The 25150-nt window shown below is 33.7% G+C and overlaps 1 protein-coding gene across 1 annotated transcript; it reads right to left on the reverse strand.

Annotated features, from left to right (window-relative positions):
* Nucleotides 1–6832: 6832 nt before the first annotated feature.
* LOC102589496 (V-type proton ATPase subunit B2-like) lies at nucleotides 6833–16021 on the reverse strand. The gene is made up of 15 exons (XM_006360832.2): nucleotides 15874–16021; nucleotides 15441–15505; nucleotides 13986–14041; nucleotides 13782–13880; nucleotides 13578–13637; nucleotides 13049–13160; nucleotides 12751–12959; nucleotides 11895–12023; nucleotides 11647–11784; nucleotides 11271–11421; nucleotides 11090–11172; nucleotides 7870–7917; nucleotides 7709–7762; nucleotides 7495–7578; nucleotides 6833–7381 (listed from the first exon to the last, which is right to left on the reverse strand). Exons 2-15 carry the CDS (start codon nucleotides 15496–15498, stop codon nucleotides 7196–7198), a joined length of 1467 nt encoding a protein of 488 aa, XP_006360894.1. The 5' UTR covers nucleotides 15499–15505; nucleotides 15874–16021; the 3' UTR covers nucleotides 6833–7195.
* Nucleotides 16022–25150: the final 9129 nt, after the last annotated feature.

A 25150-nucleotide genomic window follows, 5' to 3' on the forward strand; every position in this document is an offset into this window, starting at 1 on the left:
ATTGGAAGAAAGGAGGGTCAAAATTGGGTGTCAACAATAGGTTAACCTAGAAATCAACATATTCCACCATTTAATGAATATGGAGAAGTTAAAAGGGCGAATAGCTCCCCAAAATTGACAATTTTTCCTGTGGATGCAGGAAGTATTTTATGAATCTTATACCAAAGATTTGGGAATACGCATAGCGTTATTTCATTCAAATTCTCAGCAAGGAGAGGTCCATAATGAACATTGCAACTATGTTCAGAGATGGAACAAACGAAAACCACGAAGAGAGCAATATTTTTATTATTTTCAGCAACTAAAAATCCATGGAAGATAATTATCTGCATTATATTATCAGACATGATAGTATTCTTACCCGGAGAGTCATTTTTATTGTATTATCAAATGAGATGATACCGCTACTCCGAGGGTCATTTTATTTATATTGCCTATTCAGACGATACCGTCATCCAAAAGATACCCAGAAGATCACCTATGTTGCTCGGTGAAGCATTATCTTTGTTCGATATTACGGAGGCATCATCATCAAAAGATTCATGCATTGGAAGAGAAAGAAGTCATGCATAGCAAGAGAAGGAAATCATGCATTGCAAGAGAAGATTCATGCATCGCGGAAAAAGATTCATGCATCGCGAGAAAAGAGAAGATTCATGCATTGCAAAGGAAATGATTCATGCATCGAGGGAAAAGATTCATGACTGCAAGAGAAGATTCTGCATTACAAAAGAAGATTTATGCATTGCAAGGGAAAAGATTCATGCATCGAGGGAAAAGATTCATGATTGCAAGAGAAGATTCATGCATCGCGGAAAAAAGATTCATGCATCGCGAGAAAAGAGATTCATGCATTGTAAGAGAAGATTCATGCATCACAGGAAAAAGATTCATACATAGCAAGAGAAGGAGTTATGCATCACAAGAGAAAGATTTACCCATCACAAGAGAATCAACATCAGTTGCATCATTTTCCTTTGCAAAGACGACATTGAGAGAAATTGGCAACATATTACATCAGCCTATTTTATTAATCAAAAGAAGAGTACATTGAAGATTATATCGCAAATATGAGACACAAGCTTTATTCGCTTTACGTCAAACCCGACGGAGTTGACGTCAAATGTTCAAGGAGAGCAATTAAGTGTCAACGCGGTAAAAGACACTATCTCTCCATTTGAATTGCATTTTTATGCTAATGAGTTTTATCTCAGTCTTTGTCGAGAGCATCCAAGAGGATGAATTCTCAAAACAAACCACAGGTGCGGACAACATCAATTAGAATGCAGCACAACGTGGAACTTTTTCTTAGCAACGAACTGGGACATAGTCCAAAGAGGAGTGCCAAACTCTTAGTACGCGAGCAGAGGAGCGACTTCCATGACAATCAAACCACACCCCTACCAGAAGGCATGTGGGTTTATCTTTAGGTTTGTCGGTTTCAGTTTCACATCCAGAAATTTTTGGTCTCTACCGGAATCAGCTTCCAATCTGGGTGACAATGCGCCAAGAGCTTTGGAAATTATGCCCATGCAAATTCTTAATTATGGGTGTGAAGCGCGCCACATTCATGGCTAAGAGGTTGCAAGCCTCTTTTCATACTCGACTTACTTTGTCACTCCTTCTGAACCAAAGGATATCTCAGCATAAGAGATTTCCTTTTCAACCGATTGAGTCGAACTACAAGCAGTCTAATTTCCTAAGTTGGGGGATATGTAGGCAGAATCAATGTTGAAAACTTGACTGTAATCCAACATTTGCTCTTAAATCTTATTCTCGAGCGTTTTGGTCTCTTCATAATCCGATATCGGGATGACTTATGAATTCTTTCAAAATCATGCGTGAAATCAAGCGTATCGAACTACAAGTGGCCTGAATTCTCATATAGCCTGAGATATGTAAGAAACCCATTTCCGGGGTTCGACCATAATTCTTAAAGTTCGTACCAAATCCCTTTACAAAGATAAGGACGTGGTCGGTCAAAATTTGGATTCGTCAACTTCATTTTCCTCGAATTTCCCGCATCAATCCGAGTAAAACGAGGGATAGTTGTTGACACCTAATTTTGATCCTCCCCGATAATAATTAATTTTCGAGCTTCTTTAATCTCAAACGATTTGAAATAATTGATTTTATAAAAATTCAAAATATTTTTCAAAATATTTCTTTTTTTTAAGAATCTTATTCACTTTTATAATATTTTAAATATTTTAAATAATAAATATGTTTTATATTGTTACGTATGTAACAAACATATTGTATAAATACTTGAAAACTATCTTTAAAAAAAAAAGAGAAAGAAGAAAAGTATTTTCATTATTATTATTATTATTATTATTTTAACGTTAAACACTTTGTTAATCTAATTTAATTTGAATTATAGCTATGTTGTTGAATTAATTATTTTTATTAAGTTAATTATTTTATTCCGTTAAGATTAAGGAGCTCGTTAGTTAATTATATTAATTCGTCTTATTTAATTACTAGTCGAATTTTACTAATTAATCCAATTTTGACTAAATTGTTAATTAATTCTCGATTGCATGCCTTAGCCAAATCTAGCCAATTCACTCCATCCTTTTAATCAATTATTTTGGGCCTTTATTTTCTTTACAACCAGCCCACGAATTTATTTTTATATTTAAATTCAAACCAACAGCATACATTTCAACATTATTTCAAGCCCACTTTTAGTCTCCCAACCCGGCCCCATTAATTTCCAACTCCTAAAAGAAACCCATATGGTCACTTTGCCATCAGAACAAAAAATAATAATAAAATAAAATAATAAGGACAACAACTCCAATGTTCAAAGCGGCAGCACACACAGAAGGCAACAACGTTGATTTTTTTATTTTTTTTATTTTTTCAAGCGATTTCAAACGGATTTAGACGGAAGCAAACGGAAAGCAGTCCGCTGCGTTTCCTCTGTCTTCTTCTCTCAAATCGTACAGTAGCAGAAGCACGCGTCTGCCCCTTTCCTCTTTCGAAATGGGTTGAAAATTCCAGAAAAAGGGTGTTTCCCCTGAATTGTGAAAGATCTGCCCCTTTCCTCTTTCGGAATGGGTTGAAAATTCCAGAAAAAGGGTGTTTCCCCTGAATTGTGAAAGAATTGGGAGTTTGAATTTCGAATTGGGACCAATCCAGATTTTTTCGTCCCCTTCCCCCCTTTTCCGAACCCTAATGCCCCTCTATATATAGCTTGTCGTTCATTGTGGAGGGGGAGATTTTTTTTGCTGTGAAAATTAAGAATCAAGAAAGGGACAGAGAGTTGGAAACAGGGGGATTTTTTTTTGAGTTAGGCAATTTTTAACTAAGTCACATAGAACAACTGAAGCAAGTAGTCACAAAATCCATACGAAAAAATACATTTGAAAGAGGAGAGAGGAGTTAATTTTCAGGCTCTCATTCTTCTAACTTGTTCGTCGTCGCTCCCCTCAGTCGATTCGAGTTCGAGTAGCCGCCTGGGTCTCTCGTTTGCTGTCCATAATTCGACTTTGTGGTGGAATCGTTCTCGAAATCTCGAGTTCCAATTTGCTGCGCCGGAAGAAGTAATACACCTTCCCTTCTCTCTTTTGTTTTAGTTCTGCTTAATATGATATGAATGTATATTGTATTTTCATTTATTATTCATTTTTGCTTCTAGTGTGCACTTAGCCGATCTTTTGTTTATTTAGTTTAGGATTCCGCACGTCTATTTTTCGTTCATTCATGTGAAACTTCTCGCCTGGGATTGTTGTTTTAGCTTTTACATAGCTTCAAGTAATGAAAGTGCTTCGTCCTCCTCATAATTTTTTGTTTAAACTGGTGTTTTTCCAATTCAATCGCGCCTAAAATGACTTCCCCCTGCCCTAAATGTCTCGCTATTACATTTGATGGTTTGTTTTAACCTTTACTTAGCTATTGCACAATTGTTTGTTTTGAAGTTCTGATAATACGATTGAGGTCCAGTTGGAAATTTTATTCATTCCAGATTTACGGTTGTTCAGTTGTAGTCTTGTTATCTTTGCTTAATTTCTTGACAAAGGTTTTTCCGTGATTATATTGGTAACAATTTTAACAAGTTTTTCTTGATGTTTACCCTTTTGAATATTAATTACTAGATTTTATGGCTCTAAAGCACCACTTGTAAAGGGGAGTTTATATTTTTTGGTAGTCATAAATGATGCGCTGGCCATTCTTTATTTTACTTGTGATTTGGATGAATATCATTGGAATGGAAAATATGAAAAGACTTCACTGCTAGTCTAATTGTTGTTGCTTTCATAACTAGACTTGGTTCAATATAGTTAGTTGCAGTCGGTTCCATGAAAAAATATGAAATGTATTCAAATGGATATTTGTCCTCCTCTTCTGCTTGCCTCTGTTTAGTTTTAATGTTCAATGTTTCTGAGGTGTAGTGACTGATTCTCCAGCATGTTATTGCTAGTTAAAATAGCAATAGCTCTCTTAACCTTGTCAAAAATTTGAAAATGACCGTACTGATTTTAGCTTGTCGCCTATTTCGATCCCTCGTGTGGTGTCTCTGCTCATGCTATATTTATTCGTGTATGCTTGTGCTTGTGTGCAACCTATTAGCCTGAGAAATAGGCTTGCTCGGCCTTGATTATCTATAATTATATTTCATTTCCCTTTTAAAATGATCTGGCAAAGTCCCCGCTAGTTTCTCTTCCTTTGCTTTTAAAAAATCGGGTTTGTTATAGCCTCCGACATGTAGTTTTTTGACATAATAAATTAGTATTGCTAGATTTCACTAAATCAAATTGACTAGACTAAAGCACGTGATGTTTTGTTTGCTAACTATGCGGCATGCGACCTTTTAATATTCTAAATTGTTGTTGGTTACTGGTTATGTATTCCATGTAATATAATATGATCACAAGTATATATATATATATATTCACAGATATGTGCTCCCGTTTGGTGTCAGTTTGCTTATTAACTTTATCATTGTCAATTTGGTTCACTTGGTCTTCTTTAGAGTCGTATGCTTCGGTCCATTTTTAATTGCTTAAGTGGCTTCCATTTTAATCGAATTCTATTTTATTTAAGTTATATCTCATTTGTTCTATTGCTTCGTATGCTAACTCCTTATCATTTTTTATTGCATGGAAAATCTGTCCGAGTTCACTATGAACTCATCCTTCCCTTCGCATTTCGGAGAGCCATAAAGGCTTAAATTCCGCCTTCATCGAGTCGGCCAGTCCTAAAAATTGACGAACAGGTTCCAAAGTTGAAAGACGCAACAGATCAAGAAATTGAAGGGATTGGGCCAAAAAGCCCACCTTTATTTTCAAAGAAGTTGTATTTTGTCATTTTGGGCCTAAGCCCTTGTCATCTTATTATTATTTCTGTTAGAAATTTAGGACAGGTGAAAATTGGGCCTAAGGCCCAAATAATATTTTATTTCACGTTAGTTTAGGACAGGTGCAGGTGATTCAAATGGGCCAAAGGCCCAAAAATGAAATGGGCCCGAATACTGGCCCAGGCGTACAGGAAAACCAGATTTGGGCCCAAATCTCTTTCCCTCTTTGCTTTATTGTGTTTGCTTACTTGTCGATATCTGTTATTTAATCTTGAGGTTTTAAAAATTCAAAATCCCCAAAAGACACGCATTCTGAATTAATCACTTCACTAAATTATTCGTCTTTTACTTCACTTAAATAATAAATAAATAATTTCACAAAATATTTCACTTAGATAATATTTCAATATTTCCCCTTTAAAAATAGTTCTAACTATAAAATAGTTCAATTTTTGCAAGTTAAAGTTAAGTCGAATAAAAATTTAGCCAAATAGTTAAATCGTCGAATAACCACATTAGTGGACATTCTATGTGCTTTTAAAAACCTTCCTAGAATGTTAATAAGAACCTCGAACCCCTTTTTTAAGTTTTCATTAGATGTCTGTTTTAGTCTTTTGAAAACACCAGTTTTCTTGATTTTTCTTAAAAATTAAGTGGCGACTCTTAAAATCAGTCTTAAAATATATTTTTAAATAAACCACACTACATGTGATCTACGATGTGCTGCCACCTTTGCACCTTGTTTGGATGGTTATGTATATTGCTAGTTTAAAATATCATGGTTGTTTTATTAATTTTATTGTAATGTACTAAATATGTTACGTTACTTGACCATGTTGAGTGATAATCATCTACTGCCATCTGTGCATCTAAGTCAATTATTCCAAGTAAAAAAATCTTATCTCTCTTGCAAATGGATGAACATATATAAACAGATACAATGAGGTCCTGAATTATAACAAATTGGTAGCATATGAAAAGTGTACTGATAGAATATATAAACTCTAAAGTAGTGTCCTTTTAGGTTTAGATTATTTGACAAATGACACACCTACTATTGAATAATTAAATCCTCTCAGCACTAGTTTTCTTCATAATCTTTAGTTCTAGCTAGTAAATAAGTTCAACTTGGCTATCTCAGATGAAAATTTTGCATAAATTAAAAGAAAAGGTACAGAAACTTATTTAAAATTATACATAATTATTCTTATGTTCATGCTACTCAAGATGTTGAGGATCCATACCTGTCTACGCTCCACGCCCCATCTTGCTCGTCCTACAAAATGGAATGTTTGTTGTTGTGTGTTGTTTCGCGTAACTGATTGTTGACAGTGGCCTTTCTCTCCTCTCTGAAAAAAACAGTAACACCAACAAATAATATGATAAGCGAAAATAAACCTCGTTATTGAGGCCATTGCATTATTGTACATCACCTAATTCTTTTTGACGATGCACAATAATCGTATTGTATCTTGTGAGCCCGAGCTATCCTAAACCTGGAAAAATCTACTCTTGAAGTTGAAACTATGAAACAGATATAAATATGTTTTGTTAAAAAAGAATCAGCTTATAGTCCATGGAAAACAATAAAATTGCTTCATACATAGAAAGGGCTGTGCATAAAACCTAGAAGCCCCTAATGTTGTTGGAATTTAAACAAAACCAATTATACCCTGCAGCATGTCACATAACACAACAGGTGATAAATTACAAGATGTAACTAGTTCCCAAAGGAATAGCATTGACTTCTAAATGCCAGAGAACCTTTGTTTTTGGAACTCATTGATTGTTGAGCTAAAAGGAGATACACAAAGAGGAAAAGCTCGCGAGCCAATGTATTGCACCAAGGAATTGCACAAGAGACTAGAGTAAAAAGCTGGCTCCTTCCAGTCAATTAGATGCATCACGGCTGTAATACTGATCCAGGGTCTTTGCAGGGATACGATGCAAAAGCTCACGGGGAAAGATGCGAAGAAGTGTCCAAGCTAAATCAAGTGACTGGAATATATTGCGGGTGTCATAAGCTCCTTGAGAGACAAACTTCCTCTCAAATTTGTCGAGGAACTCTAAGTAAAGCTGTTTAAACAAAAAAGGAGTATCTAGTCATCTTATCATTGAATTATTGATAACCTACGCAAAACATAGCTCAAAATTAATTAAACAAAAGGACTTTTTCACAAGCAACATACCAAGTCCTCAGAAGAAAGTGCTTCTTCTCCAACCACAGCTTTCATTGCCTGGACATCTTTTCCAATGGCATAATTTGCATACAACTAAAGGTTTTTAAAATCAATGCAAAAGGGAAAAATAAGCACATTAACGGAGGTATAAGCTATCCACTCTCTTGAAGGTATGAAGATTAATGAAGCAACGAAATACATTTTTTATTGAAAATTAACTTACCTGGTTGGATACATCAGCATGATCCCTCCTGGTCATACCCTCACCAATGGCACTCTGCAAAGAAATTTAAGTGGTTAATCGGAATATCACATGTAAGGCTTCCTCTAGTTTCTGTTAAATTGATATGACAGAATATAAAGTAAAGAGATCCATGTGTTCACCTTCATCAGCCGAGATAAGGACGGAAGTACATTGATTGGAGGATATATCTGTTACAGTTCACAACAGAAAAAAAAATTTCCGAGTCATTTCTGTTCAAAATCCAAGAGCTATCCAAGAAGTAAAGACATTCAATAATGGCAACCTTCGGTAGCACTCTGAATTGGCAATTATCCAAATTTAAAACTCGACTCAACAAGTAAGTGGGTCACTGCGGATGTTTACATTAACTGGGTACTTCTCAGTCACTCTTGCAAAAGTATTTTTCAAATTGATTAGTCAAACAGAAACTGCTACTCTCTAAAATTGCTTTTTTGAAAGAAAAAAAAACTTCCTAGCAAAAAGCACTTTCCAAAATAGGCCATTGAAGTTTGGCTAAACAGGCTATTAATCTAGTTTTGGTTTCTCGGGGTTATTATAATTTTAGGTCTAGAACAAGTCTAGGAGGTATTAGGATCACCGCAAAGTTCCAGTATCTCTTTGAAAAAGTGGGACTACTTAAATGGTAATTATGTATTCTCCCGGAAGAATATGAAAAATGAATCTCAGATGATCATCTTCATATGAAACGATGGCAATTAAGCCATGTCTGGTGAAGCTGATGACTTTCATGGAAAAATAATACTAAAATGTGGAATGTGTACTGCTTGGCCTGAGTTAGCACCATATAAGTGTAATAACTCCCTTTAAATCCTATGGATCATTTCCTAATATTCATTTCAGTTAACAAAATCCAAATAGAAAGTAACTTAGATGTTCTAAATACTAGCAACATGCAATTCAGGAATGGTGTAGGCAATGAGCAAGTGCAAAATAGAGAAGTAGTATGTATTATATTAGAATTTAGAGTAAGTTATACTAATATAATAAGCACGTAATTAAAGATGAAGAAGAGACAAATTGGTTCAAATTCCCTCCTAGGTTGATAAGTTGGCGTTGTGCCAACTTGTGCTACTTTTTAACAATAATATTCATGTCTCATTTGTGAGATTGATGGACTACTAATGGTTTGAATGATATAATTTCAGGTTTTAGGAGCCTTTGAAAAGCATAAGGATTGGAATAGCTTCAAATACTTGAGAAAATTGGACATGAAGGCCAAAATTTAAAGAAAAAGTGGCTAAAAGAACAAAGGAAAAAATATGAGCTGGCCACACGGCCTCACCCACGTGGCCTGAGCCACGTAACCCCACCCATGCAGCCAAGGAGATGAAAGGGGAGCTTTTGCAAATGGCCACACAACTCACCCATGTAGCTCGGTCAGGTAATTGGGCAAGGGGTGTTTTAGCGAACCATAGCTAACTTTGGGAGGATTTGGAGACTTTTCACCAGAGTTCACATTTTCTTACTTAATTAATCTTCAATTATGTCTTCCTTTTCTCTTGTATTTTCCATTTCTAGTATGAATAGCTAAAATAGTTGGGGTTGTAAACTCTCATGGTATTAATGTGAATAAGTATTAGTTTATCTTGTTTCTTACTTGGGTTTGTGATTCTCTACTTGTTTACACTATTATTTGTCAATTTGGTGGTTGCAAACACTAGATTTAAGCCCTTCACATCTATTTCTTTCTTGGAAAAGTGAAAAAATAGATTGGGAATTTGGCAAGTAGAGAGCAAGAGCATATTAAGGAGTTAATATTGCTTGATTAATCAAATCAAACTAGGAATATGGAGATATCTACTTGGGTCTTTATCAATTGAGTCATAATATTTTCACTTGGGTTTGAAAGAACTTTTAGGGACAAACTGGACCATGCCCGAGCATACTGCAGACTTGTTGAGTTGTTGGATAAGAAGAGGGGGGAGCAAGAGCCAGAAGGCATGGTGGAGGATAATTCCACATTGCATTTGGTGCACAGTCTGGAAAGAAAGAAATAGTAGAAACTTTGAAGATAGGTTCAATTCCATTCCGAAGGTTAAATGGAATTGGTGTAGAGAGAAAGGTTTAGAGGAAACAAAACAGATTGTACAATTATTAGGATCCTTGTAAGTATATTTTTTTTCCTCTTCTTTTGTTCCCCTCTGTTTGCTGAAGGCCACCACCATATCCGTAATGCTGAAGAATACAACATTACCATTTTCAAAACAAAAAATAATAATTTAGGGATAAGCAAGATGATTATATTCGTGAACTAGCCATGCCATATTGAGTCACGACCCTGGTCTCTCTCTTAATTGAAACAAGTCATTTTTCCTTGCATTCCAAGTGTTCGTTAAAAGTCCTTGCTTAGTATAATAGTCTACTTTTAGAAATAATTGTTTAACCACTCTTTTGTTTGAAGATTACCTAGAAATTTCCAAATTCTAACACTTTTTAGACATCTTGACACAAGCAGACTCCTCGTGGGATCGACCCCAACCTTTGTTTGGTTTATTATTGCTACGACCATACTACATTTCATTTTGAGGTGTAGTAATAGACGTTCCCAATTTTTGGGGAAAGAGGAAAAGGAAGGGATTTTGATAACATTCTATTTTGAAGTACTAATTAGTTATCCATTTTTCTGAAGCTTTGCTTGGGATCGAGAGAAGAGAGAAAGGAAGGAAAAGTAGAATTGTTCCATATCTTTTAACAATGGAACAAAGAGTCATCAATTTTTTTAATGACAAGGAAATCCATCAAGGGCCAAACCCAGTCCCCGAAACTCAAGGATAATGGGTCTGCCCCTTTACCCTTCTCCTGTTAAATACCAGGCTCGTCAATTTTTCTTTTCCTGTTCTTTTCTATTTCCCCTCTTGTACATTTCTCATCCTTTCCTTACCCTTAGTTTCCAAAAAATAGGGTAAAAATCTAATCAGGTTACAAGACTGACTCAGATAATCTAGAGTTAATTTTAATAAACAATTTAGAATGGACGAAGTTTAGGATTTAGTTTCAAGCCCATGAAATTATAGGAATGGTAATGAAGCTTGTCATTCTGTTTATTTGGCCCGGAGCTTACCTATTAAGGGAAGGGTGTAGGTAACACAGAAGCTTATCCAGAAAATCTCTGTCTACTTTGTAGAGGATCATAAAACATGCTTTCCTATTGTCAAAAACAGTAAAAGATTTTTCAATTTTCTTTTATAAGGAATCAACAACAGTAAAAGATTCAAAAAGCAGAGAGCTTAAGATACCCACTTTAGTTGGATCAATTGCTCATTTACTGGTAAGATCTATAAAGCAATTTTAACAGTTTACGAGTATATATGAGTACTCAGCCTCAGAGCTATACAATACCTGTCGGTTATGAAGCTGTCGGTCTATATAGATTTGTCCTTCAGTGATATAACCTGTAAGATCTGGAGTTGGATGCGTAATATCTGTTCAAACAACAGAAAGTAGGGACTCATTAACAAATATAATTGAGCAATCAGAAGCAGAAGTAATAGCCAAAAATTATTGCTCAACTGTAAGTTACCATCATTTGGCATGGTTAGAATTGGAATTTGTGTGATGGAGCCCGTCCGTCCCTCAATACGCCCAGCTCGTTCATAGATCGTTGCCAGATCAGTATACATATAACCAGGATATCCACGCCTTCCAGGCACTTCTTCTCGGGCAGCAGATACCTGTGGGAGGATGAGAAGTATGGTTTGAGCTCTCAGTGGTCTAAGGAACTCAGAAAATCTGATAACACCACATAACTGAGATGTACTAATATTATTTTTTAATTTTTTCTTTTGGAAATTGGTAATGTTGAGATGTACTAATATTAAGTTCTAAGAAGTGCTCCATATTAAATACAAACATGATTAGATAAAGTTAAAAGGTCATGAAGTGTTCATAAACAATACCTCACGCAGAGCATCAGCATATGAACTCATATCAGTTAAAATGACAAGAACATGCTTCCCACATTCGTATGCTAGATATTCTGCAGTTGTCAGAGCAATCCTGGGAGTAATGATGCGCTCTATTGTAGGATCATTTGCCTACGAGAAGTAAACATAAGAGATCGAAATGAGCTTCACCTTATAAAAGTGTTACTATTTCACATAACCAAATACTCATGTGTTAGTCTGAGTTAAAATCCAAGCATTACCAGGTTTAAGAAAAGCGTCACTCTCTCCATGGATCCATTTTCCTCAAAATCGCGTTTGAAAAATTGTGCGGTTTCCATGTTGACTCCCATAGCTGCAAAGACTATGGCAAAATTGTCCGCTTCACTGTCCTGGGACACCAAGGAAGAAAGTGATAATTATGTCAATGTGAATCCAACTCAATCACCAAAACATGGAGACCAAAATGTGCCACTCCAGCTATTCACGGGTAGATTAGAGAAGGACCTAACACTCAGTAACAGCTTTCTGAAAAAGTTTAACTCTGCTCAGTTTTTGCCTTTTAAAGATATAGTTAATGAACTTCATAAGAAGGGGAAGAAAGAACATTGCAGACTCATATTTTGTTCTTCCTCATCGTGGATGTAATGTTGTGAATTCCACTTCAACGCAGTAATCTAAAGCTATCATGTAATCTGACAACAGTAAAATTCTCAACACAGACATCATAACGTGCATTTAGGCCTAGAAGGACAATCGAAGTATTCAATGGCCATTTCAAGCAAAGTGGCATACTTCCTGTTATCAGCATATTAGACATTTGAAATATGTAATCCCTTCGTTCCATTTCTTAAGACAGTGTTTGACTGGGTACAAAGTTTCATACTTTGATTTGACTTATTTATTGTTTAAGTGAGTGGAGAAAATATTAAAAATAAAGTTGAAAAATAGTTTGACAGAAGAACATCACATCAAAATAAAACATTTAATAATTTAATGAACTTGGAACTCTAGTTTTTGTGGAAGTTGCATAGGATTGGAATGGTGTCAAGTTGCCAAAATGGAAAGAGACATATGAACTGAGATGGATGGAGTACGTTACAAGAAACTACTACTAACCTCAAGAAGATTTTCAGATTTCTCCAACCTCTTCACTAAACCAGCTTGTCGGCAGATCTGAGCCGCAATTTCATTATGAGGAAGACCGGCAGCAGAGAAAAGAGGAATTTTCTGCCCTCTAGCAATTGAATTCATGACGTCAATTGTTGAAATTCCTGTCTGTATCATCTCTTCAGGATATGTTCTCTCACTGGGGTTGATAGAACTTCCTAAAATTGACATATTACATGTAGCAGGATATTAGTCCAGAAATCTCATGTGAGAGCCAAAGTTGAACTTGCTAGAACTAAGTACTTACCAGAAATATCCCTGTAAGCCTCAGGTAAAATAGGAGGACCATTGTCAATTGGCTTTCCAGAACCATTAAATATGCGTCCTAGCATATCCAGTGAGACAGGTGTCTTCAAAACCTGCAAACATATGTACACTCTTAGAAAGTAATGAAATGATAAACCATTAGAAGCATAATATCTCCACTAATAAAAAAAATGATAATACCCGTTATGAATAATATCTTTGTTACAGGATCCATATCATTTCCTACTTTTCTCCCTCATTGAACAAATACTAAGTTATTGCAACATGTTAACACTAACTAGTTTATTGCTCTTGACAAGACTTTTGTGTGCTATATACAACACTTTGAATGCAACAGAGAGGAATAAAAGGCTAAACAAAAGGTGACGCATGTTATTGCAGACCAATGTTTCTCAGTGGTTGAAAAGAATTGATGAAAACAGAGGGGGACTTTCTACAAGTGATTTATGTTAATTGGATTTTATGGAACAAAAGTCATGAAAAAATATGAGTAATAAAACATATTGTACCTCCCCAGTAAACTGCACAGTTGTGTATTTGTTGTCAATTCCAGATGTTCCTTCAAAAACCTGGTAAAAACAAAAGAGGAAATGAGCATGCTACAGCAGATTCAATTTATTCTAGAAGAATTGTCGGAAGGTAGAAACTTAAAGTGGATGAAATATTTGTCAGAAGTCAAATCTAGCCATAAGTGATTCTAAAGAATAATAGACCTGAACAACAGCTTTTTCCCCATCAACTTCCAGAACTTGTCCACGTCGGGTTGTTCCATCTCCCAAACGGATATTAACAATCTCCTGGTACTTAGGTCCCTAACAAGAGAAACACATGTACACATCATTCTAGTTGCATTAACACCAAAATTACAATAAGCTACAGTAAGTTTTAAAAACAAAAGCAAAGTGCACAATGATTACCTTAACTTTTTCAAGGATAACCAGTGGTCCAGCAACACCAGAGACAGTCCTATATTCTGCAATTTCCGCAACATTAGAAGCAGATGTGGATCTAGGATTTGGAGGTTTTGGGTGCCACATTTCTTTGAACGTAGATAACACTATCATAAAATCGCTAATTTCTAATGAACGTCGAAATTTGACTCATTGGTAAGGGATTATCAATCAACAATTTGTCGAAACGTGGGCAACGAGCAAAATACCACCGGACTCCATCAAAAATTTGAGAGAGAAATTAGTGATTTTTTGGTAGTGTGTGTATGTCTACGTTCGAAGTAGTGTGGCACCAAAATCCTCCAAATAGGGAAAACACTTGGTTGGTTTGATCAACTTTAGGCTTCAATCATTGTTCTTCTTTTCAATTTATACAGACAAATCAATCAAACGAAAAAAATGTAACGATTATAATAGCATAGCACAGCACAAAACAAAAAATTAATCCAACTTGTGAGTTAAGAATGAGAACAAACATATGTTTTCAGTTCCATTAGTAAGTGGTTTTGACAACAAGCCAGGCATCATCATTACAGGGAGAGATGAACTTTTAAGTTTAATACAAAAGAAAAAATCTTCTTCTATTTTATATATACTTAAAGTGTTAACAAAGATGAGACAAAAACTCAAGAATCAATTTAAAAAAGAGTCAAGCAGCATTTAATTTTAATGAAGAATAGTTGGTCAAGAGGAAAAGAAAAGAACCATAGAGAATGGAATACTTGTATGTGTATCTGTATGTATCTCTATTGCTTCAGCAAGCCTAAAATTACTACCTGTTGGCAGTGGGATTCGAACACCCAGTGCTTGGGAGAAACTTTAAGCATTTGTTACTAGCACCTTTGCCTTATTTGTTACTACAGATAGCACTTGATCCATTTCTACTATTTCTTCAATATATATATATATATACATATAAATACAAAGTCTCAACTAAGCTTGTGGATCACATGGTACCCCTCAGGCCTTAATAGATCTTGCCCTGATTAGAAGTCACCATCAATCTTCTAAATGAAAATTTTAAACAATTTCCTAAGTTGGCTCAACTATAAAATAAGATTGAGAGTCAGAAAACATATAATTTATTATTGATGATCTCCTGGAATTAAAGCAGAAAGGTACATCACACTCTATTCATAATTTATACTAGTATTTACCAATGAAATCTTCTAACTACGAAAATCAAGAAGTAGAAACTCCTCTCTCATTTGCACACGAACTACACAAAACGAAATCCAAAGGTCTTTAACTACAGTTATCTCCCAACTTGAAAAGCTCTATCATTAAAACTAGAACTGTAAAGGTATTCAGCTCATTATCCCTATGTCTAACTTAGCTCTTGTTTATATCATTACAAATCTTAAATAGACTTCATTCCACAAAACAAAAGGCACTAAAAAGAAGAGTACCACATGAACTTACCCATTCCAACCTCCAGGGTTCCTTCCTCCATGTCAATATTTTTTTTTGCCTTACCCATACTTAACCTGAAAATGAACAATAATACATCAATAACCAATCATCAACTATACCTCAATACCAAAATATGATAATAATTGCGAATAGGTCTATGGCTAGCATAAAAATAGTACTCCCTGCGTCTCAATTTGTTATCAAATTTTACTTATCAAAGGCCAAATTCTGACTAACTTTCAGAATTAAATCGAGATAGACTATCTTCTACTTTTAGATAATCGAAAACTACACGAAAAATTCTATAAGTCACAATTATCCTAATCAAAATGATAGTGATGTACATAATGATGCGAGTAGGAAACGAACCGAAAGGCCTTGAAAAACGATTACTAAATTGGATGAGGAAGATTCAAAAATGGATCTGTAAAAAGGAGCTTACCTTTCTTCTGAAATCCAGAGGAGAGAGAGAAGTAGATGAACCGGAGAGAGAATAAAAACCGGAATCAACGTGATGCACGCTAGTGAAAGAGAGATCGAGGGGCGTGGGTGGGTCGGATTGAGTTTCCACTTGAAAAAGAAAAACGGTAGAAGAAACAAATTAATTCAACTATCCTAGTAGTAGTGTTAAAAATTATGTAATAGACATATGTTACTCGGTCCGTTCGATTTAACTTGTCACATTTTACTTCATGACCTACTATCTACTAACCATCTATCCTATTTCTTGACCAAGATCATATTATCGATACGTTGTAGATGTGTCATATTTTGTCTAATCATTTATTTTCAAGACTTTTTCGATCTACCTCTACCTCTTATCATATCCACCATAGTTAACCTCTTACATCTCCTCACTTGGGTATATGTTTATCTTCTCTTCACATGCATGCATTATCCTAGTCTCGTCTCTCTCATTTTGTCCACTACGCTTCGAATATCTTCTTTCTTAATTATATCTATCCTAGTATGTCCATACATCCATTTCATCATCGTTATTTTCGTTACTTTTATCTCCCATATATGTGAATTGTTGATCGATCAACACTCCATCTCCTTCCACTATTCTCACATGAATCTTGGCTCCTGCGTATATGTCCCTAATTCCCCTAATGTAAGCTACAGATACACATAAACTTCAAGCATCTCCACATAACTCCCGAGGGACTTTGTCATAAGTTTTTTTTAGGTAAATGATCAATATCATATGGAAGTCATTCTTTATATTTCTATATTGCTCAATCAATCTCTTTAGATATGAATGACTTTTGTAGTTGAACACACTGACATTAAATTAAATTGGATTTTAGTAATAAGCATACTCTTCATCGCTCTTATATATCCCCATTATCCTCTTCCAAAATTTCATAGTGTGGCTTAGAAGTTTGATACCTCTATAATTATTACAATTTTAGATATCATTCTTATTCTTGTATAACGGTCAGACATTTTTGACGTCCTAAAATGATGTTAAATAACTCAATTAACTATTCCATATTTTCTTTACATATATAGGTACACTTTTTCAACCTATTACCTATGTATAACTAATGTCAGCATTACTTATTCACTCTATTGTGTAGGGGTGTACAAAATCGAACCAAACTGTAAATCGAGTCAAATTGAAAAAAAAACACGACTAATGATTTGGTTTGACTTGATTTGGTATTGGAAAAAAAACCGACTATACTTGGGTTGGTTTGGCTTTAACTAAAAAAAGTCAACCCGAGAACAAACCAACCCGACATTATATATATAATTTTTAAAATTTATTTTATAAATAAAAGTATTTACTTTGATGTAATTTCTCAATATTACTTATACATTTTCATAATTTTTATCTTTTAACATATTTTTTCAAGTGTATTGAAACTTAGAATTTTGAACAATCCAATGAAGGTTATAGTCCATAGATATTAGTAACTCTAATAAAGCTCAATTCAAAATCAAATCAATACTAATGCTAACAAAACAATTAATTCACCGACAATAATGTTGAATATTTGTTCTTTAGTTTTACATTGGTTTAGACAGTTAAAATAATAACCTAATTTTAATTTTTATTTAATGTTTAATCATGTAATTAATACTTATTAGACTTATTTTAGCATGATTTGGTACTTTTAAATTATGATTATTTTCATTATGACTTATCAATTTGCAATATTTATTTTATACAATTTTCATTATTATTTTTTATTGAATATTTTAGTGTCATCACTCATCTCATATTTTGTGTTATTTTCTTAAAGAAACACCTTAGATAGTTGTATTTTGGTTGGACTAAAGAAATAATTGGAGCACAAGCTAATTATATGTTTGTATGAATATTTTACCGGCAAAATCCAAAAACCCCAAAAATCTGAGGTTTATTAGTTTGATTTGATTTAAAAATTAAAAAATTCGACACAAACGGTTTGGTTTGGTATTTGAAAAATCTGAACCAACCCGAAAAAATCCGAGGTTGAAAAACCCGAATTTTATTAGTTTGATTTGATTTGATTTATAAATTTATAAATTTGAAACAAATGATTTGGTTTGATATTTGAAAAACCCGAACCAATCTGGTCATGTACACCCCTACTATTGTGTATCGAGGTATTTATTACTAATACATGAAAATTCATGGTATTAGCCTAGGTTGCGTATCGATCGGTTCGGTTCGGTTATGAAATTTATCGGTTTGACTTATTGGTTATCGGTTTGTAGATATGCTAAACCATTAAGATATTGGTTTATCGGTTTTTGATCGTTATCGGTTTAACCGTTAAGATTTGACAAAAAAAACATTGAAAAACACTTTAAAACAAGGTGACAAAACAAATGAACCATGCACATGAGTTCACAAGTTACATCTTTCTCAAAAGCAAATATTTTTACATTGTAGAATAACCAAGAGTTTGGGACAACCAGAAATGAAAGTAGGAAACCAATCTCTAAGTCAAGGACTTTATATACAAAATGGTATAAATATAATTGTTTAATTTACTATTGGGTTATCGGTTAACCCGTTAAGAAAAAACCTAAAACCGTTAAGAATCGATAACCCGATAACAAAAAAAACCAAAACAGCTGAAGCAATAACCCATTACGGATAAACCAATAACTTTTCTTCGGTTCGAATTATCGGTTTCGGTTCGATTTTGAACAGCCCTTGTATTAGCAATGCAATGGGTATTAATGCATGCATTAGCATGGTTAAAGACTCAATTGTCCCTAAAAACCTTTTCTACTTCTTTTTCATCATATTTGTGGAGTACTGTATCTTTGAAAATAAATGTTTTCTTTAAAAAAAATTATGCAATACATGCTATTTTTAATACACTAAATCAAACAATGCATAAGAAATAATCTCTACATAATTAATGTTAGCATAACTAATACAAATATTATTAATATGTTCTATTAAGCATTATTCTTATACACCCTACCTAACGACCCCGAATGTACCAGCATAGAAATTACAAATGTCCAAAGAACCAGAAGGAAAGGAATAGTATAACAAAAGGGGGATAAAAAAAGAAGGAGAAAAAACATCACCCTGTTTTTGGCTTCCATGTCAATTTATGTAAATAATTTATTTATTTTTTAGTTCATTTCAAAAAAAAGTTAGGACATTTTTTTTTATCTTAATGAAAAACTTTCATAGCCACGTAAATTATTTAATGTTTAAAACCACCCAAGTTCCAGATTCCAAAAGGTCTATTTATTATTTTTAAAATTTTGAAATCAATCAAAAGAAATTCACATAAAGAAGTGAGTATATGATTTATCTATTGAAGATAATGAGGATAGTGGAGTGACTTAACCTCACAGATTAGTTACTAGCTTAGCTTAGCAGTTAGTTAAGGTCAGTTAAATGTAACCACTTCTGTTATTGTGGACAGGTGTAAGACTATGATAGGCTGTAAATATGGTTAGTAGAATTGTAGCATTGGATATATACATGATGCACTGTATGATGACGCTTAATGAATGAAGAATATTTTTCAGTTCATCTTCTTCTTTTCTCTCTGATCTGATCTCATCAAATTATAGTTGTAGATTTCACATTTTGTTATTATCCTGCATACCATCATTTAAGGATAGAGAACACAAAATTTAATATTTAATATCGTACTGACCAACAAAATGTACATTCAAGTAATAAACCACATGAAACAAAGACTAGAATTGACATTTGAAATTGCATTTAATTAGTTTTTGAGGAAAGAAAGAAATATTATACTTAGAAATTAAAAAAAAATTATAATTTATGTAACATAATAAGACGAGCAAAGAAACTTCTTAACTCTTACATGCAAACAAGAAAATTAATATGTAACATGTCTTAGATCTCTTACAGATAAACATGATAGGGACATTTTTGGACATACCTTAGATCTACTATATATGGACCTTAAGAAATACTTACCTCCTCGTCCCAGAGATACCTACAAAATTATGTGTACGCTATTGTCTCTCTCATCCTCCTTCACCACACCAAACATAATGTTGCAGGTAAAAATAATGTCAAATGGGAGAAGAATGGTAATAGGTACTCCCTCCGTTTCAAAAAAGAATGATCTAGTTTGACTTGGAACGGAGTTTAAGAAAAGAAAGAATATTTTTTAATCTTGTGATTCTAAATTAAAATTATGTCAAATGTACCAAAATGTCCTTTAATCTTGTGGCCTTAAACATGTCAAGTGGAAAGTTAAAGTTAAAGTGTTGCCAAAAAAGGAAAGGGGTCATTCTTTTTTAAACAGACTAAAAAGGAAATTGAGTCATTCTTTTTTAAACGAAGGGAGTAATAATTATTCAAGTAAAAGTTACAGATACATACAATTCGGCCAATCTATATATATATATATATATAGGAGGAACATAGACAAGGTGATGTGGCACCTCTCTATGGCCTCCATTTATATTTATCTTTTTTCTCCTTTTTTGACCATTTTTCTTCATTTAATTATTTATTTTATTTTAATATCTCATAAATTCTTTATATTCAAGTACTCAACTTTTCACCTCCCACTATAATATATCTTCTTTATTAGATATAATGTGCATATATTCATAACTCTCATAATTTTCAACTTTTCATATTCATAACCCTTAAATATTAAATATGAAACCTTATGGTATTCCTCCATTATTTTCTATATAAATTCATATTTTTTGTTTCATGAGATTCTATCCAAAGTTACCCTTCATTTTCACCATAGTATTATATTCATGCTTTTATTTGGCTTGAAAAAAAAGAAGGCTCTTGAATAGTGATAAGCTTTTGAAGTGGATATTGACAAGAGCTTCGATAATTATGTATTGATTTCTTTTCCCTTCTATTTTTTTAATGATATGTGTATTGTACTTTTTTTTTTCTCAATTTAATTTTTATACGAAGAAAGCTTTTGAATAGTGACAGATTTGTAAAGTGAATATCAACAAGAGTGAAGCCTCTCTACCTTTGTTTGACTTGAAAAAGAAGAAAGTTTTGGATATTGATAGGCTTGTGAAGTGGATATGACAAGATCTTAGACAATTATGTGTTGATTTTGTTTTTCCTTCTATTTTTAATTTTAATGATTAAAATCGCAATGATATGTGTATTGTATTTTATTTTTTTCATTCTTTCTTTCTTGTGTATCTTTATGACACCTCTTAAGTATAATTTTTATACAAACTTAAAATTTAATTCGAAGCACGACTACTTGAATTTTAGAAGTATGAGAGTTATTTGTTGTATAATTTCTATTTAAATGATTTGGTCTCTTATTTTTCCTCATAAAAATGTTAATAAAAAGTAATAAAATAAAATATATAATAATATTATAACCAAACAACACGAAATAACCTTTTAATATATATATATTGTTGACACCCAATTTTGACCGACCTATAACCCTTTCGGGAGTGCTATTCGATTAAATACATGTTATTTTAAAACATATTTCAAGTTTAAAATCTTAATCAATTTTGTCTAAAAATTACATATTTTAGTATGCATGATTTATAAAAATTATTGTATATATTGTTGAATTATCTTATTATTATTAAGTTATTATATTTTATCGATAATTAAACTCTAAATAATTATTTTACTCAAATGTTTTAAAATCTAAGTGTGTTTAATTTGTATGAAAATATTTTAATATGTGGTATTTTATTATTTGGATAGCATCTCCTTAATTTCCCTCCAAAGCATTTAAATTTTAGCTTATTCTATTCTAATTTCTTTCAATTCTAGCCTATTCAATTCCAATGTTATTTCAATCATAGCCCCTATTCATTTCAATTCTAGCCATTTCTATTTCAATGTTAGCCAATTCATTCCAATTTCCATATTTACAATTCCAATTAATCTCAACCGTCCAATGCGATTGAGCTAATAACCTTGATTAAATCCCAACTGTTTGATGCTTTGAGCGAACGGACTAGATCAAGCCACCCTTATTTCCTATTTCAACTCTCAAAAGACCAAAACCCTAAAAAGAATGTTCATTCTCCTTTCTCTCTCCCCTTAGCGCTGTAGTCTCCTCCATTAGTGAGAGCCGGCGAGAGCTCCACCATCGCCAGTGAGTTCTCCCTCTCGCTCCTCCCCTCGTCTTCCTCTTCTCCTCTTCTTCTCTTCTCCTCTCTTCTCCCCCTTGACCCTCTCTCTACTTCTCCTCCTTTTTTTCCGGCGAGGGAAGTAGTCGGACAGCAACTCCAGCGAGCAGCAACAACACGAGGCCACCGATGAGCAGTCAGCTCCAATCGGTAGACCAATGCCGCCTCTCCCCTCTTCTCCGACCGTAATGACCAACCAGGAGCTCCAGCCGGCGAGAACCAGCCGACCGGCGAGCCTCCTTCCTTCTCCTTCTTCCTCCGGCAAACTACAGCTCCGACCAAGCGAGAAGCTCCGGTGAGGTTCGAAATTCTGGAATCTTGCACAAGACGGGTCTCGACAGATCCGTCCAGGTTTGTCTTTGTTTAATTATTGTTTGTCTTCTAAAAATTAGCTTATTTTCATCTATGATTTTGTGATATTCTAATCAATAATAGTTGTCAATCTTTTGCTAAGCATGAATCGTCAAAACCCTCAAAACATTTGCTCGTTTTACTTTATTATTTGTAGATTTGGGTTGATTAAATTTCTGCTCAGATTGTCATCACTGTGTTATATGCTTGACTATATTTTTCTTCATAAATGGGTATTGGCTGATTCTTGATCCAATTTGATGTTGGATACGATCGTATTGGTTTTTCCCAATGTCGATTGCTTCTAAATGGATTGCTTTGCTTAATTAGTTTCAAAAGATTTTCCTCTTGCTAATCATAATCTGATTCCATTCAATTTGTTGTGACCTCAATGATAATCCTCATCTTGATCACCGCCCTAATTACTTGATCCTCTAGGGTAGATTGTTAATATCGATTATAATTAATTAATTTATCGTTCTAATTGCTGATGTTGAACTGGTTATTCTCTTGCCGATAAGTCTATATTGGTATCCTGTGATTGATTTGTAATTTGGTAAGTCTTTTAATTTTCAAGAATTTGCAAGCGAAATTGCAGATTCCTTGAAAAATTTAATAAACTATTGTCCTCTTTAATTGATTCTTATCTTGATTGACTCTAATATATTCTTACATGTTGTATTTTTAGAAAAGTGATATTTGATTAAGGTAAAAAAATTGTACTGATTTTACTCCCTACTTGTTAAGGAAAATAAAAAATTTATAATTTGCTTAATTAGTTATATGTTGTGAAATAAGAGCAAAATATTATAATATTAAACAAGGAGGTAAGACAAATAGAAATATTAAGAAGAAGTATTCTTTGAACTCTTCAATGTGTGTTTCATAAGGGTGAAACGACTACCCTTTTATAGGATTTAGAAAACACCCTTTTACATCCTTTAACAAAATACATTAGCACAACTTTAAGTCTTACATTAAATAGGTTCATTACGTTATGTTGTTGATGAAAAGAAACATCCACAATTCAATGGTTTTATAACACTCCCCCTTGGATGTTTATAGATAATGTGCCTCGTTAAAACCTTACTAGGGAAAACCCAGTGGGAAAAAGCCTAGTGAAGAAAAAAGAGTACACACATCTTATAATACGCCTTGAGTGTTGCCTCATTAAAAACCTTACCAGGAAAACTCAATGGGACAAAACCTTGGCTAAGGAAAAAAGAGTATAACGGGTATTTTACTCCCCTTGATGAAAACTTTATTTGATATCTCGGAGATGACACATTCCAATCTTATATCTTAACTTCTCAAATGTTGACGTTGGCAATGCCTTAGTGAATAAATCTGCAAGAATATCACTCGAACGAATCTGTTGAACATTTATCTCACCATTTTGTTGAAGATCATATGTGAAAAAGAACTTAGGTGAAATATGCTTTGTTCGGTCTCCCTTGATATATCCTCCATTTAATTGAGCTATGCAAGCAGCATTATCTTCATACAATATTGTTAGAGTCTTTGTTTGCACAGAAAAATTGCATAATTGCAAAATGTGTTGAGTCATTGATCTCAACCATACACACTCTCGACTGGCTTCATGAATGGCTATTATCTTTGCATGATTTGAAGAAGTAGCAACTATTGTTTGCTTCATCGAACGCCATGATATAGATGTACCTCCATATGTGAATAAATAGCCTATCTGAGATCTAGTTTTATGTGGGTCAGACAAATATCCCGCATCTGCATAACCGATCAATTCTGACTTGGATGCATTAGAATACAACAACCCCATATCAATTGTTCCTTGAAGATATCTGAATATATGCTTAACACATTTCCAATGTCTTCTTGTTGGACATGAACTGACTCTGGCCAATAAACTTACTGCGAAGCAAATATCTGGTCGGGTATTGTTGACAAGATACATTAGTACCCCGATAGCACTGAGATATAGTGTTTCATCATCAAGAATCTCTTCATCCTTTTCTTGGGGTTGGAATGAATCTTTCTTTATATCGAGAGATCTCACAACCATCGAGGTACTCAATGGTTGTGATTTATTTATGTAAAACCGCTTCAAAACTTTTTCAGTATATGTTGATTGATGGATAAATATTACATTTGTCAAATGTTCAATCTGAAGGCCAAGACAAAATTTTGTCTTACCAAGATATTTCATTTCAAATTCTTTCTTCAAACATTCAACAACTTTTGAAAGCTCTTTAGGAGTTCCGATGATGTTCAAGTCATCCACATAAACAGATATTATAACAAATTCAAATTTTGACCTTTGTATAAAAATACAAGGACAAATAAGGTCATTCTAATACCCTTCCTTTAACAAGTATTCGCTAAGACGATTATACCACATTCGCCCTGATTGTTTCAATCCATATAAGGATTTCTGAAGCTTTATTGAACAACTTTCTTTTGAAATTTTATATGCTTCAAGCACTTTTAGTGCTTCAGGGATTTTCATAAAAATATTGTGGTCTAGTGAGCCATATAAATAGGTTGTGACAACGTCCATTAGATGCATTTCAAGCTTTTCATGAACTGTCATATTTATTAAATATCTAAAGGTAATTGCATCTACCACAGGAGAATATGTCTCCTTATAATCAATGCCAGACCTTTGCGAAAAATCTTATACCACAAGTCGTGCTTTATATCGTACGACTTTACCATTTTTATTGCGTTTTCGCACAAAAACCCATTTGTGCCCCACTGGCTTGACACCTTCAGGTGTTCGGACTATTGGTCCAAAAACT

This window comes from Solanum tuberosum, unplaced genomic scaffold (genome assembly GCF_000226075.1).
Source record: "Solanum tuberosum cultivar DM 1-3 516 R44 unplaced genomic scaffold, SolTub_3.0 scf00336, whole genome shotgun sequence".
Taxonomy (NCBI): Eukaryota; Viridiplantae; Streptophyta; class Magnoliopsida; order Solanales; family Solanaceae; genus Solanum; species Solanum tuberosum.

What these genes read in the sequence shown, in the direction of transcription:
- LOC102589496 (XM_006360832.2), bottom strand. Translation starts at nt 15,498, where the DNA reads ATGGGTAAGGCAAAAAAAAATATTGACATGGAGGAAGGAACCCTGGAG. An exon ending in AACCCTGGAGGTTGGAATGG is followed by an intron (nt 14,042 to 15,440) that starts GTAAGTTCATGT and finishes CGGAAATTGCAG; the next exon opens with AATATAGGACTGTCTCTGGT. An exon ending in AATCTGAAAATCTTCTTGAG is followed by an intron (nt 12,024 to 12,750) that starts GTTAGTAGTAGT and finishes TTGGTGTCCCAG; the next exon opens with GACAGTGAAGCGGACAATTT.